This window comes from Podarcis cretensis, assembly GCF_951804945.1.
Source record: "Podarcis cretensis genome assembly, chromosome: 1".
Lineage (NCBI taxonomy): Eukaryota > Metazoa > Chordata > Lepidosauria > Squamata > Lacertidae > Podarcis > Podarcis cretensis.
The window spans coordinates 98,632,954-98,647,414 of record NC_137170.1 but is presented as its reverse complement, the minus strand read 5'-3'; the positions used below and the strand labels follow the sequence as shown (position 1 = coordinate 98,647,414).

Below are 14,461 nucleotides of genomic sequence, written 5' to 3'. Positions count from 1 at the left end.
GTCAAGATATAAAACACAAATGATTCCAATCTGCTGCTGAGAAACTGTTCTCCTGTCTGAACTGAAGATGATACTTGGTTTATTTTTGTTCACATTTGGTCAACAGATGGTGTAACTGTACTAGCTGCATTCGGGCGGATGAAAAGTATGCATATCGTAAATAATGATTATACTAAAAATAACAATTTCCACTGGACATCTGATTAGAATGAATTTCTTGCAATGGGAAGCAGGATAAATGTCAATTTAATGTAAAGCACTAAACAAATTCAAATGTTATCAAAAGTAACTATATTTAATTCTGACTGGTATGATAGATGAGGCCTAAATTCCCAAAGAATATTGCATGCTGGAAATAAGCAGTGGAAGGCCATTACTTTAGTGTGCTACTTGTGAGCAGCAGAACTCTTCTGTCTCTAGAATAGAAAGGGTGATTGGTCTTACCTGAAGTGTAGATTTGATAGGTTCTGAGGACACTAATGGACCCTGGTCTGACCTAGCAATGTGATTCCAAGGTTTTTGTCACTTGAAAAAAACCTTCAAATTCTATTTCAAAGGAGATTGTGACTAAACATTAGGAAAAACTTTCTGAAAGTAAGAGATGTTTGACAGTGGAAGATGGTGGACACTCCTTTAGTGGAGGTTTTTTAACAGATGTTGGACGGCCATCTGCCAGGGCTTATTTGGTTGTGATTCCTGCATTGCAGGGAGTTGGACCAGATGACCCGTGGGTTCCCTCTCAACTTTTTGATTCTGTTCTCTGTATTGGCAGCCAGAGTACAAGTAGAGTACTGAACAGAGCATCGGGTTTCAATCAGGAACCCTCAATTCAGTGCCTTGTTCAGCTCGCCAGTGCTTATTTGTGTTTATGGAGTCATAGTGAAAAAAACTTTGTTGTCCTAATGATAGATGGCACTGGCCCTGTATGATAGGGATACTCAGGAGTATTGAGCATTTAGGAGCATCGTTTTATGCTTTGCCACAAAAATGCCCCTGAAACTACCAGAATCTTTTATAAATAATAATTTTGCATTAGTGGGTGGGGTGGAGGCATTTACCTAACCTCCTGGTGGGTGAATTGCTGCTCAGTGGGTGGAAGAGGGGACAGGTGAGGCAGTGGGGAGGGCGGCATGTTGCATGTACACCAGCAGGATAGCCAGAATGCAGCTGCATTTGCCTTGCCCCTGCCCCCCCCCCGGTAGATAATAGTGATTCTTCACTAGGAGGTCAAGTGAGCACCTCTGCCCCACTACACCCTTCATAGAACAGCTGCTATAATTATGGCTTTCTATTTTTTAATATGTTTCTCAACTTGAGCGAGGTGATTGGTTGTACAAAAGAACTACAGTGGTACCTCGGGTTAAGTACTTAATTCGTTCCGGAGATCCATTCTTAACCTGAAACTGTTCTTAACCTGAAGCACTACTTTAGCTAATGGGGCCTGCCGCCCTGCTGGAGCACGATTTCCGTTCTCATCCTGAAGCAAAGTTCTTAACCTGAGGTACTATTTCTGGGTTAGTGGAGTCTGTAACCTGAAGTGTATGTAACCTGAAGCTTATGTAACCCGAGGTACCACTGTACACCCCACGGCTCATAACTTCAGGTGGAATCCGTCTGGTGTCCTTGCACTCATGATTGAGCTTTTGAAGAAGGGAGGATGGTTACTTTTTGACACTATTCCCTTGCCTCTGAGTAGCCCCATGCTGCTTCCCACCAGGTTCTTGAGGATCTCCCAATGGTCTGGAGCTGCTTTCCATTAGTGGGCACCACTGTTGGATAGGGGGTGAAGCATATTGATGATAAAAATAAAGAAAAATGCTGTATTTGTTTCATATTTTGCATGATATGTGCCTGCATATGTATATTCACAGACATGAAACAATATGTTCTTCCTTCGACTGAAAAACAGTACTTTAAATGATCCCTCTACAATGAGATTATTTATTACAAATTCTATCCCTTCTCCCCCACCCCTTGTCCACAGAATGGAAGAAACGGTGAGAAATCTACTGCAACGTCAAGGATCACCAGAGGCAAACAGCGAAAAACCTGTTACTGTAATAAAAGCTTATCAGGTAATACTGATATCAGTAAGCTCAATTGTCCGCTTATGGTAACTGATATAATAATTGGATAATATAATGTGTATGGTTGGAGGCAGATGATTTAGGCTTTGGTACAAAGTTTCCTCTTCAGATGTTTGTCAAAAATATATTTGAGGCAGAAAGTACCCTTTAAGAAGACTAGCCACAAAGTGTGTACTAAGTGAGAAAGAGGCAAGGTGTTGGCCATGGGAACCACAGAAGTGTATTAAAATACAGCCGAGGAAGAGGTGATTAAAAGTGACGCTTAGAACTGTTACCTCTCCGAAAGGCTGTTTCTCAGAGCTATCAGAAGTCATGATTTTTTTGAGACTGCATGACAAGGAAAGGGAAAGGCAATTTTGACATGTGGAGAATAGAGAGAGAAAGAGGGAAAGGAAGGCAGACAGATGGGGAAAGTATGCATGGAGACAGAGGGGAATTAACGTGATGGCTGGGCAAAGACAGGAGGTAGCTGTGAAGAACTCTTCAGCGCTTTCACATGAACATGTATTTTAAGTTTATTAATATCTCTGTGTGCGAAGTGCATGCATGCAGATGCTCATGGGGATGTGGGGCTTGCGGCAAATGCATGTAATTTATACATGTGGCGGCTTCAGAAAATGGTTCAGAAATTTCAGCTGGTGCAAAATTTGGTGGCCAAATTGTTCACCAGAACAAGCAGTATCCTGATTTGGAGGTTACCACTGCATAGACAACAATGGTCAGGCTACCCTGGTCCAGAAACTGCGACAGCTATCTTGCCAGCTGAAGCTGACAGAAAGTATTCCTAGTCACCTGGGCCTCTAGCAACAAACAGTAGCACTCCCAGACTACAGACTTGCTGTTTCAAAGATAGTACACCACCATCCAAAGCAGGTTTGCATTTTATGGGTATGAATAAGCATGTTGATTACTCAGACACGGGTGGCGCTGTGAGTTAAACCACAGAACCTAGGACTTGCCGATCAGAAGGTCGGCAGTTTGAATCCCCGTGAGGGGGTGAGCTCCTGCTGCTCGGTCCCTGCTCCTGCCAACCTAGCAGTTCGAAAGCACGTCAAAGTGCAAGTAGATAAATAGGTACCACTCCGGCGGGAAGGTAAATGGCGCTGCTCTGGTTTGCCAGAAGCGGCTTAGTCATGCTGGCCACATGACCCGGAATCTGTATGCCAGCTCCCTCGGCCAATAAAACGAGATGAACGCCGCAACCCCAGAGTTGGTCATGACTGGACCTAATGGTCAGGGGTCCCTTTACCTTTACCTTAAGCATGTTGATTATGCATATGTGCATATGTGTAGAAAACACTAGTTCTAGTATGTATGTATATGCAAATAGATAGTGTGTAGTTTGCAAGTGTTTATATGGGCCATGTGCACACAAGTGGATGTATAAATAGTCATATGTGCAGTAGTATGGATAAGAAAGTATGCAGAAAGCCTGGAATGCTCCCTTGTTGCCCTTCATCATAACACCAGTGGAGAATCAATAGTGGTGGATATTTCAGCCGATAATCATAATCATAATTTATTTGTATGCCACCTTTCCATAGTAAACCATGTTCATGGTGGCATACGGCATTTTTTAATTTTTTTTTACAAAAGCCCTTAAGCATCCTCAGCAGCATGTATTTCCTTATTCACAGCAAGATCATTTCTGTTACCTTCAACAGTAACAGTTGATGTTATAAGGAGCTGGCCAAAGGTGGACCTCCCTCTCTGCTCACAGTGAAAGAGATCTGCTATCTTCTGTAGCTCCTGGAAGGTTGTTTGCAGGATCCTAGGATTGTACTGTCATTTTAATTAAATGTCAGTGCTGCCTTTTAGAATTTGCATAATGTTTCTTATCAGCGCCATAATGAAGGACATTAGTAAAATGCACCTCTAAGTTAAATTATGATGACCAGTTTTCCAATTTGTTTTTGATCAAGTTTTATAGGAAGAAATGAGGAAACGCAGGGTGTTCGTTTTGAATATGGCTCTCAGCAAGAGCTGATGAAACTATTCTATATTACCTCACACCATGCTAAGTTAGTTTTACTGTGTGCAGCCTGTTCAAATTAGTATTTGAGTAGTCATAAAAGGTACTTCTTTGTAATAAACACTTTTGATCTATTGACCACCAGCTGCATATTTGTTTTTTGCTTCTCAAACCTAATTATTGTTCTGGGATACATAAAACTGAGTTCTTATTACAATATATATATCCCTGACTCCAGAATAAATATTGCTGCTAATGAACTTTAAATGTTGCACGGTAGTCATGTCAGTGGAATAATAATCAGATGTGCACAGAAACATGCATGTGTTATCATTGTTCTGTTAGGCCTTGTCAAGAGTTCTTCTTTAAAAATAGGAAGTTTTGAGGACTTGCTTGTGGTAACTACATAAGTTTATAAACTACGCTTTTGCCATATACATTAATTTTTGAGTCATGGGTACAAATAATATAACGCTCAGTTACTCCTGGATTGACTTTGTATAGCACTGTAACTAAGAGCAAAGTTACCTGAATATGGAGAGATTAAATACAGCATGTTGTACATTTTCTATATATTGATTACATTTTGTGGAAGTTTTGAGGACTTGCTTGTGGTAACTACATAAGTTTATAAACTACGTTTTTGCCATATACATTAATTTTTGAGTCATGGGTGCAAATAATATAACACTCAGTTACTCCTGGATTGACTTTGTATAGCACTGTAACTAAGAGCAAAGTTACCTGAATATGGAGAGATTAAATACAGCATGTTGTACATTTTCTATATATTGATTACGTTTTGTGGAGCTCATCTAGCATTGTCCAAGCTTGGCACTTGGTATGAGCTGGACTATGGGTGGTGTTCAACTAAGGGTTGCTCACATTAGACACATTAAATTAATGAGCATTACTAAGTTAGGTCCATTGGCTTCTATAGGTCTACTCTGAGTAAAACTTGGTTGAAATACCCCCCTAGTAGGCTAATGTTCCTGAGTTGTGGTCAAGGATGGAGTGGAATGTGGATCCCTAATTACCAGGTGAGTCAAGATAAGATGATGTGTCTTCCAGTGCTGGGCCTGTTGCAGATGTCACTGACCTCAATGGGTTCCTGAAGGCAAAGCACCAGTGCATCTGCTGCATGTAAAGACAATAATATACACATAGGCTCTTCACAACTACTGCTCAGTGGCAACATGCCAGTGGCACATAGTCTTTTGCAGTCTATGTTACTTCTTTCCTTAAGACTGGGCTAGTCCATTTGTCACTTTAAGTTAGAGTTAAGCATTTATAGATGAGCATGCAGCATGGTGCATGAGGCTTAAAATCACTCTCCCCTGCTTCTTTCGCTGCCACATTGCAAGGAGCCAAGCCATGGTTTCAAGGTGAATGTGCAGCATGCTAGTCCACGGGACTAAAATCAGGGTTGCTTCATTCTTCCCCCACTCCTTCCATGGCTTAACTTCATATCTGAAAATGGGCATGGATTTGTTTCCACCAAAGGAACCAGAAGTGTTAAGCAAATAACAAATGTTAGTAACAGCTCATGGTTCTTAGGAGAAAAGCAACACAGGTGTCCAGGTTCAGATTCAGGTAATGGCTTAGGTTCTGGCAGTGCGGGGGAAGCAAGGGAGGAGCATAGTGGTTGTGATTTTAGCTTGCTGCACCAGTAAGTTGTGCATTCATTTTTAAACCATAGTTAAGCTTAACTAGGCCACTAAGTATAGAAGCTAAGCTTTGAAAACTGGAATTAAAGTTTTGCTTCTGAAAATGTTTGACAGCACATCAGGTGCTTTTGCTGAAGTATTCTTCTCAGGCAAAGCTAAAGCTATAGAGGGAGCAGCAACTGAGCATTAGTTTCCTCCCCCGCCCCTAGCACCTACTGCTTATGATTTCATAACTATAGTTTTCAACTTCATTTCAAAGCTCTTTCTGGTGCAAACAATTCCTTGTTCCAGTGCATATCTCCCCTGTGATCTTGGACAAGCCATACAATTTCTGCCTCTTTGTAACTTATTTCCCTATCTTGAAAAGAAAGACAATATTATTTCACACCTCTCAGAATAGAAAAAAGGGTACCTTCATTGGTGTCTGTGCAAATATATTCATGGCAGGGTCTTTGATGTTCCATTATGAACTTGAAAAGTGGCTCTGCTTGCAGAGGTTTGATGCAGTATGCAAAATTTTCTGATTAAAAATGAGGCAGCTTCAAGTGAAAATTAAAGCTTAAAAAGGTAAATGAGCTTGCTTTCAGTTTTGAATTAAATAAATATTCACATTTAATATGCAAAACACATGGAAACAAAAGCTGTTCATTTGGCACCTCTCTGCTTCATATTTATAGTTGATTTTAAGCATCAGGACTGGTGTTGGATAGAAGATAAAAAAATAGTTTTATCTTTTCACATAAATATGCAAGGAGAATGTATGTAACTAGGAAGTGAATGAGGCTGTAAGTAGTATTGTTAGGAAATTATTTATTTATTAAATATCAATAGTGTTCTTCACCTGAGGATCATAGGGCAGTTTACATGATAAAAAAACCCAAAAATGCACAACATAGTAACGAAAAGAACCAACCAGCGCCCTTCCCGACCCCAGTTTAAAAGGCCATAGATTCCTTAATCAGCCTGGGAGAACCTGCTTCTTTCTGCTTCTTGTGAACAGAAGCAGAAAAGGCAACACCAAAATGTTGCACATCTTGCTCAGGTTTCCCACCTACTATTCTGACTTGTTGCTGATGGTGGTAAGAAATAGAAAGAAAGCAAACACAGTGTAATTACTAGGCCTGTTCTCAGGATGGTAGATGAAGAATAGAAGAAGATTATTTTATGCTCAGGCTTTCAGAATCTCCCACAAACAGGCTGTCTTTCCAGAAGAGAGGAGTTTGGCTTAGGGAACAGAGCAGAGTCGGCCCTGAAAGTAGAAATGACGAGTTATGGCACTGGCATAAAATTGGAATCCAAACTTTGTGCTGAATGAAAGAAGTCAAAACTAGAGAACCAAACTTCTAGAAGAAAAAAAGCACAGTTGACCTACCAGGTTGCTTTGTCTGTAGTTTTCTTCCTTCTGAAGTCTTCTTACAGATAAACAATGCTTTGACTCCATTGCAGAATGCCTCCTCTTAGTGATCATTCACTGACATGCACCAGGCCTCATCACTGCTGCTATTGATGGCACACATGATGCTCTCATGCTTGAGCCTTCATTTAGGTGGCCATTGTGTTTTGTTTTGTTTCTGTTTTCATGTTGTCTTAATAGTTCTTTGCTAATTACATAAGCACAAAATACAATGATGGTACTTCCATTGATGTGAGTAATTATCTCCTGCAGAAAAAAGGACAGCACTAGGAAACAGACTGTTCCTGGGGCCATTGGTCATGTAAATGCTCATTATAGCTGCATTTGAAGGGGTGATCTAGAGAAGTGTTTTTCACTATCAGCATTAATAAGAGCTGTTCCCTGTTTAACAGATTTAATTAACATTAGTATTGAACTTTTCTAAATATTTCATTTTACTCTGTTGCTTCCTTTTAGTCAAAGTACCTCTTAGGACTGAATGTTTTTCAACAGAAATAAATGTTGCTGATGGATGGAAGAGGCAATAAAAGCATCGTCAGAAAATTTATTAATGTAGCTCTGCAGAGCTGTTCAATAAGGATGATACCCTGCAATATTTAGAAGTGGTTTGAGTGAAGACTAATGTGAAGTAGATTTAGATTGATATGCCACTGGTTGTAGGTTCATATTAGAGACATAAAAAAAACACTTTGTTCTCTTATCCATCACAGGCGTTTAATCTAGGAGATTTTACTGCTCACTCTGTGTATACTTTGTAAGTCAAATGCAGAGATGAAAAAGAGGAGTTTTATGTGTTCTTGCCTGACAGCAGTAATGTTAAACTGTGAACAATTTAGACTGTTTCTCTCAAACCTTCTGATTTATCTAAATCCTTTTCTTTTGCTTCAAATTTTCAGCAGCTTGTGTTGAGCAAAAACAGTTAGCTATACAAGAAAACATTATTCTTGCATCTGTGATAGGTTGTCTAAAGCAAACACATATTGTGTTCTGCTCTGTTGCCATAAGAATGTGAAGGGAATAGTAATAATAATAGTGAAAGGAAGTCAGTGGTGTCCACATGCAGGTTTCAGAATAGGTAAGTAAAATCAATACTTTTATACTGTGAATTCTGCTTTTCTTTCCAAGTTAGCTAGTGCTCATAACTAGTTTAGCATTTTAATAACAACATACTATTTAGCCCTGGATAATAGCGTTAGCAGTCTGAAAGGTTTTCCTTTAATAAGGAGAAAAGGTTACAATTTTAAGTTCACTCAGAAAATAGAAACATGGAGGGTGCAGAAACCTCCTCATCATATACTCTGCAAAGAACTGAACTGAAGACAACCCTGAAATTCACCAGAGATTCCAATGCATAGCTTAGATTGGAGTGCATAAAATGTACTTCTTCACTTCAAGTGTTCCTGATATGGAATAGGTAAGAAGGGAGATTAAAAGTCCACATGCTAAAAATTCAGGAGGCATATCAGAATATCTCAGGTTGAAAAATCTGTACAAGGCCATAACAAACTAATCTAAGCAATGCCTAAGGACAATAAGACCTTTGGAACAAAACAGATGATTCTGAGAATAAAATAAGACTTGAGAATTAGTAGCAAACTGCTAAAGCCTCCAGGTGTATCAGGGGAATAGCTATAGCTGCATGGGTAGAGCTGATTCACACCTCTCCATCTCTTGGCAGAGTTGGGAAAGACTGCTCTCTAAAAATCTGAAAGCCACTGCCAGTCATTGTCTGCCAAGTTTGGGGAACATTTTTCAACCTGTGGGCCATATTCCTCCATGGGCAGCCTTCAGATGGCCACATGCCATTGGTGGGCAGGGGTCCAAGGCAAAATGTGGATTGTGCAAGAACTGTGGCTCTTGGTTTTGTTTAGTATCTTACATTCTAGTCACAAAACAGAGGTTTCTATACATGTGCATCCACCCAGGCAAGTAAGAGATATTAGCACAGTTCAATGGACATTACAGCCCGGAAAATCCACTAAATGAGGGCACAGAGCAGGACCAGTGAGAGGGGTAGCCTAGGTAGAGGGGTGTTGCCAGGGAAGATGTGGCCTAGGAGCCTTCCTTAGATCAAGAGGGCTCCATTTGTTACCCAGTTACTCACCTCTGATGTAGGCAGTGTTGAGCTAGATGGGCCAACATTTCAGTGTAAGAAGAAGAAGACTTTGGATTTGATATCCTGCTTTATCACTACCCCAAGGAGTCTCAAAGCGGCTAACAATCTCCTTTTCCCTTCCTCCCTCACAACAAACACTCTGTGAAGTGAGTGAGGCTGAGAGATTTCAGAGAAGTGTGACTAGCCCAAGGTCACCCAGCAGCTGCATGTGGAGCAGGAGGAAATCAAACCCAGTTCACCAGATTACGAGCCCACTGCTCTTAACCACTACACCACACTGGCTAAGACAGTCCCCTACATTACCTATGTGGGCTTTGTCTTTACAGCAATATGAGAATTCCTCACAATGAAATAGCATGATTATTACAGACATACTGGCAACTCATCTCATGCATTCCTCATCTACCCACCAAATAAATCATAGGCAGGATCCTATGAGAGAGAAAGCTAACTATAGAGTAAGCCTTCATAGAAAATGAAGTCCCATGCTTTCCACGCAGGGGTACAATACCAGACAGTCTGCTGGCTTTGCTTGCTACTAAGAACTTTGTGTTGTATTTCAGCTTTGGGGTTTCGTCTTCGCTCCCCACTTTCCCACAGCATGATTTTTGAATATGCTCTTATTATTTCTTCTCCCTACACTCCGTCTAACCTCATGAACCTTTTATGAGACAATAACAGAGATATATTCCTCAGAAGATCTTTTGAAAGGATTGGTGATTTGATTTTGATTTTATTACTTCTTTTCCACTTTTCCAACAACAAATGTTGAGCTCAAAGCAGCTCACAACAGCAGCAATAGCACTGTAAATCAACATAATATTTAAACAGAATAGCATGTAAATAAAAGAAATTCCTCAAATTGCATTGAATTATACAATTCAATGCAAGCTCATAGTGATTCAAAGTATCAGAAAAAAGCTGCTGAGCATCATATTCTCTCTTTAAAGGCGTGTCTTCATGCAGAGCAACAGCATGATCCCAGTAAGATCTTTCATAGTTTTTAGTCTTTTTCACCCTAAGAGAAATAAATCACTTCTATGTTACTTTTGGAGAGTGGGTCAACAGCTTCCACAAAAGATACAGATTGTCTTTGGTGACTTGTCTCCAAGTGGAATTCTTAAGATAACTCATTTCTGCTGTCCCTTCTGAGGAGTGCACCGGCCTCAGCCTCTCTTTCTCATAACAGGGGAACAAGGCTGAGGCAAAGAGCCACAGAGCCGCATAGCTCATGCCAGAAAGCCCACCAAGCCTTTAAAGTATCTGAAGAGGAGAACAGATAAATCCAATCAGATTAACAGGCTCCAGGTGGAAACATGCTACAGCCTCCCAGCAAACTCTTTCCCCTTGATAACCCCAATGCCTACGTAGGCTGCTTATTAAAAATCAATACTTCACTCCAATGCTTTTGTTTTTCTTACATTTCTCTCCTATTTTCATTCCTTATTATTCCTTTGCCTTGTATTTTGTTCACATGTTCTTCATTTACCATTAAGTTCTTTTTCTCCCCATATCTGTCTTCGCTTCCTTGGCTATATACTTTATTTTCTTTTATATATCATTTTTGGACCTAAACTCCTCTTAATTTCCCTATTATCCACCCCACAGTCCCACCTTTGAAGATGCTACTGAATGCACCACTAGTTTTTCCTCGGGCACAGCCATTCCTTAATCATCTCAGATCGTTATGTCCTTTTGATCACCAATCCCTCAGACTCCCCCACCCCAGCAACTGCTGATGGGATTCAACCCTTTTATGAAAAGGAGAAAGTTAGGAGTCAGGCGTATGCATGATCCATTGACGACAGTGCACCACCAACCCTAGCTCAAAAGTTCAGAAAGAGTGAAGATCTTAGAGAAAGAACGCTGCTCAGTGGTAGAGCATATGCAAAAGATAAATCCCTGGCGTTTCAAGGTAGAGCTGCAAAGGACTCCAGCTTGAAACCTTGGAAAGTGACTGCCATTCAGTACAGGCAAGTCTAAGCTAGGTGGACCAATGGTCCAGTTTGGTATAAAACTATGGCACTTCAAGCTAAGCTGCATTGGAAGTGTGTGGATGCTGAGCAGCTAACAGGGTTAGGACTAAGACACAGTAGCATGTAGGCCTTATAAAAAGATAGCGCACAGTGGAAGAGAATAAACATGCTTCTTGTCCTTTTTAGCTATTTAGATACCAGCTGGCAGTGGCCTTTAAAATAGCCTTGATTCAATTGCATCGTCACCCCCACCCGAAAACCTTTTCAGTTTTTGATATAAACTGCTTGCTCCTCCACCGTGATAGAAAAGGGACGGTACAAATTGTAGCCATCTGGTACTGAATAATGAAGCGTTGTAAGTTAATAAAGAAGGGCAAGCTTTTAAAATGTGCAAATCTGTGCAGAGTTGAAAATAGACATACAGAAAATGCATTGCACAGTTGTCTGTCAGGAATAGGTTGCCCCTTACAGGTGCTCAAAAGATTCAGTGATGCGGTAACAAACTTCCATTCCTGATCTAGTTTCTTCCTAAAGCTCTTATCCCTTTCCTCATCTTTGTTCACGCTATCAGCAGAGGATATTTCACAAAGAAAAAAACTTTAAACCTTTCTATTTTATTGTGCTTTTTTTTATTAAGTGCAGTTGGTATAATTAAGTGCTGCTGCTCAGTTTTAAGGGGGTGTAAGACGGTTTTAATGATTGTGTTAATGGTGATTATTGTATTTTTTATGAATTTCTGTTTGCTGCTTTGAAAGCGGCTATTATACTCTAAAAGATTGGCATGTAAATCTTGTAAATAAATAGTGACTGCAAATGAACACCAATGAGAACTACAAAATTAGGTTGTTCATAGAACTATATCCCTCGTTGTAATGAAAGAGTGATACCCCCCTTTCAATGTGATTATCCTTTTCTTCAGAAAATGGGAATATCATAATGTTATAATTTAGTATTAAAGGACCAAATAATATGTGGCTTAGGTGGAGGAAAGTCAGTGCTCTGGAGTTTATAACAGTCAAAAGAAATCCCTGAACTATTTCAATTTGGGCCTGAAATAATGACATTTCAGAATTTAACAGTAACTTGGAGCTTTACACTAATTTACAATTTATGACTTGGCCTTGGCCTGTTTTGATAAATACGTTTGCTTTTGCTTTTTTGTTTTGTTTCTTTGGTCTGCATGGTAGATTATCCATATGACTTAAGAATGGCATGGACTTCTAAAACAACAGAAGGTTGGGGCAGAATTACAGTTCCAATTACTCTAAATGTAACAATCCTGTCAAATATGTTAAAGAGGAAATTTTCAAGATGGCCATGATTAAGTGGCATTGACTAGTGTAGCATCTTAAATAGTATGACATTAACTGTCTCAGAAGCTGTCTTTGGTTAAGATGAAAGGCTGACACTAAGTGTCTATTATTTGATTGACATTCAAATGCTAATAATCAGAATAATTCAGTGGTGACCAATCCTTTTTACTAAGTGTGCCATAAGTCAAATCAAAAACTACATTACACCATGTGTTATAGTCTTCAGTGCATTGAGATGGTTTTGTCTTTAATTGATGAGCCAGAAGTACATGTCACAGTGAAGGCCATGGGCTCTCCTATTAATTAGGATTGTGTCAGAGAGACCAGTTATATGCAGGTGGACAATATGTTCTCCTACAAAATTTATCCCCATGGAAACTTCATCCTGCTGCAGAGAAATCTAGTAGCAATGTCACACATATTATATGTCTTTTTAAAGCCATTAGTAGTTAACCAGTACTCTTATAGCCTGATACTATTCATATTTTATTAGAAATGAGACTAGTTGTTTTAGTACAACTGCAGATTTAATTTGAAAAATGAATATCCTGGTCAGGCCACAGACCTCTATTGTGGTAATGATGGTACTGGCAAATTGCAATTAATCTGCACATACGTGTATTGAACACAGTTGCACATCTTCTATTGATTTGTTGAGAAAAGTGATTGGCATTGAAAGCTCACAGCTCACCTGTGTCCCTTTTTTATTTGTTATTTCATTCTGTTCTGTTTGTTTTCTATAAAATTGTTCAGCATCAACTTTTTCTAGTATTACTTTTGTGCCATATGCGCCCCCAATGTATTTCTTATTTAGTTGACATTCAGTGCCAATTTTCAACTCTGCTAACTTGGGCTACGTGCCAAAAAAAAAAAAGGCCTAGAAGTATTTATTTATTTATTATACTTTGTCTGAGGATTGCTTTCTATAAAACTATAAGTCATACGTATCTGCCATGCACTTTGAAAATAAGTCTCTTTTATCCCAACTCTCTGGCAAAATTCTGGGGTCATGGTATATGCCATCATTTGAAAAACATATGAATTCAGTGAAATGTCTTTGTGAGAACTTTTGCCTGACACTAGCATTTATTCATTTTGGCTTTCTATCTTGTACCTAAAAAGTGTGGTCAGTGTTTGAATGGCACTTACTATGAACTGTTGTTTGATTATTATTTTTTAATGTATGCCTGAATGAATGTGCTTATTTTAATTGCTTTACAGTAAATGGATTGTCAGACAAGTTTCAATTATTAGCTCCAATTCAGAGTAACATGCAGCTATGTTTAGTCATGTTGTTTTCTTCCTTAACAGCTTTGTTTGTGTGCTGAATAACAATATCCTTTTGGAGATTTGGTAGTTTGAAAAGCATGGTAATACCATGTAATTACCAGTGTACGTGGCATTTGGTCATATAAGCAAAAAAGGCAAGCCCTTATCCAGGGAGATGACAGCTATTCTGGGTAAACACATGGGGCAGAATCCTGGGGTGGTAGACTGCACCACCTTGGTCTCGCAGGTGGAAAATAACATTTCTGTGTGCCCCTCAACAATCCATTCTGTAATCTTGTTCAGTGCATGTGTAGACGAGAACTTGCACAACAGAAAGGAACAGCAAAGGAAGCTAGTGGAAGGGGAGGGATGGGGAAAAGATGCAAGGGTAAGAAGAGCTGGACATGTGGTGTTCCAAACATTTTCATGATCAAAAGTAAGAGGCCTGAGAGTATTTCGGAATACTATGACTGTTTTGATCGCACAATGAAAGTGTTTATGTATAGATCAGCATTTGTGCATAATGCAGCTTCTAGAGTGGATTGTTGTTTATTTATTATAGTTATTATTACATTCATATCTCATCTTTCTTCCAAGGAGATCAAGGGGGTTTACACAACCCCCCACCTCTCCATTTTATCCTTGCA

General features: G+C 39.5%; 1 protein-coding gene across 12 annotated transcripts in view; it reads left to right on the top strand.

Moving 5' to 3' along the window:
• NCKAP5 (NCK associated protein 5) overlaps positions 1–14,461 on the top strand; it is a 632,725-nt gene that overhangs the window by 427,030 nt on the left and 191,234 nt on the right. For 11 of the 12 annotated variants that reach the window (XM_079992729.1, XM_079992727.1, XM_079992728.1 and 8 more), the window contains one exon: positions 1,985–2,075. In XM_079992729.1, coding sequence (XP_079848855.1) covers positions 1,985–2,075 — 91 coding nt within the window. Of the gene's footprint in view, positions 1–106; positions 146–1,984; positions 2,076–14,461 lie in introns of all 12 variants that reach the window. The other variant, XM_079992723.1, reaches the window with a different exon arrangement.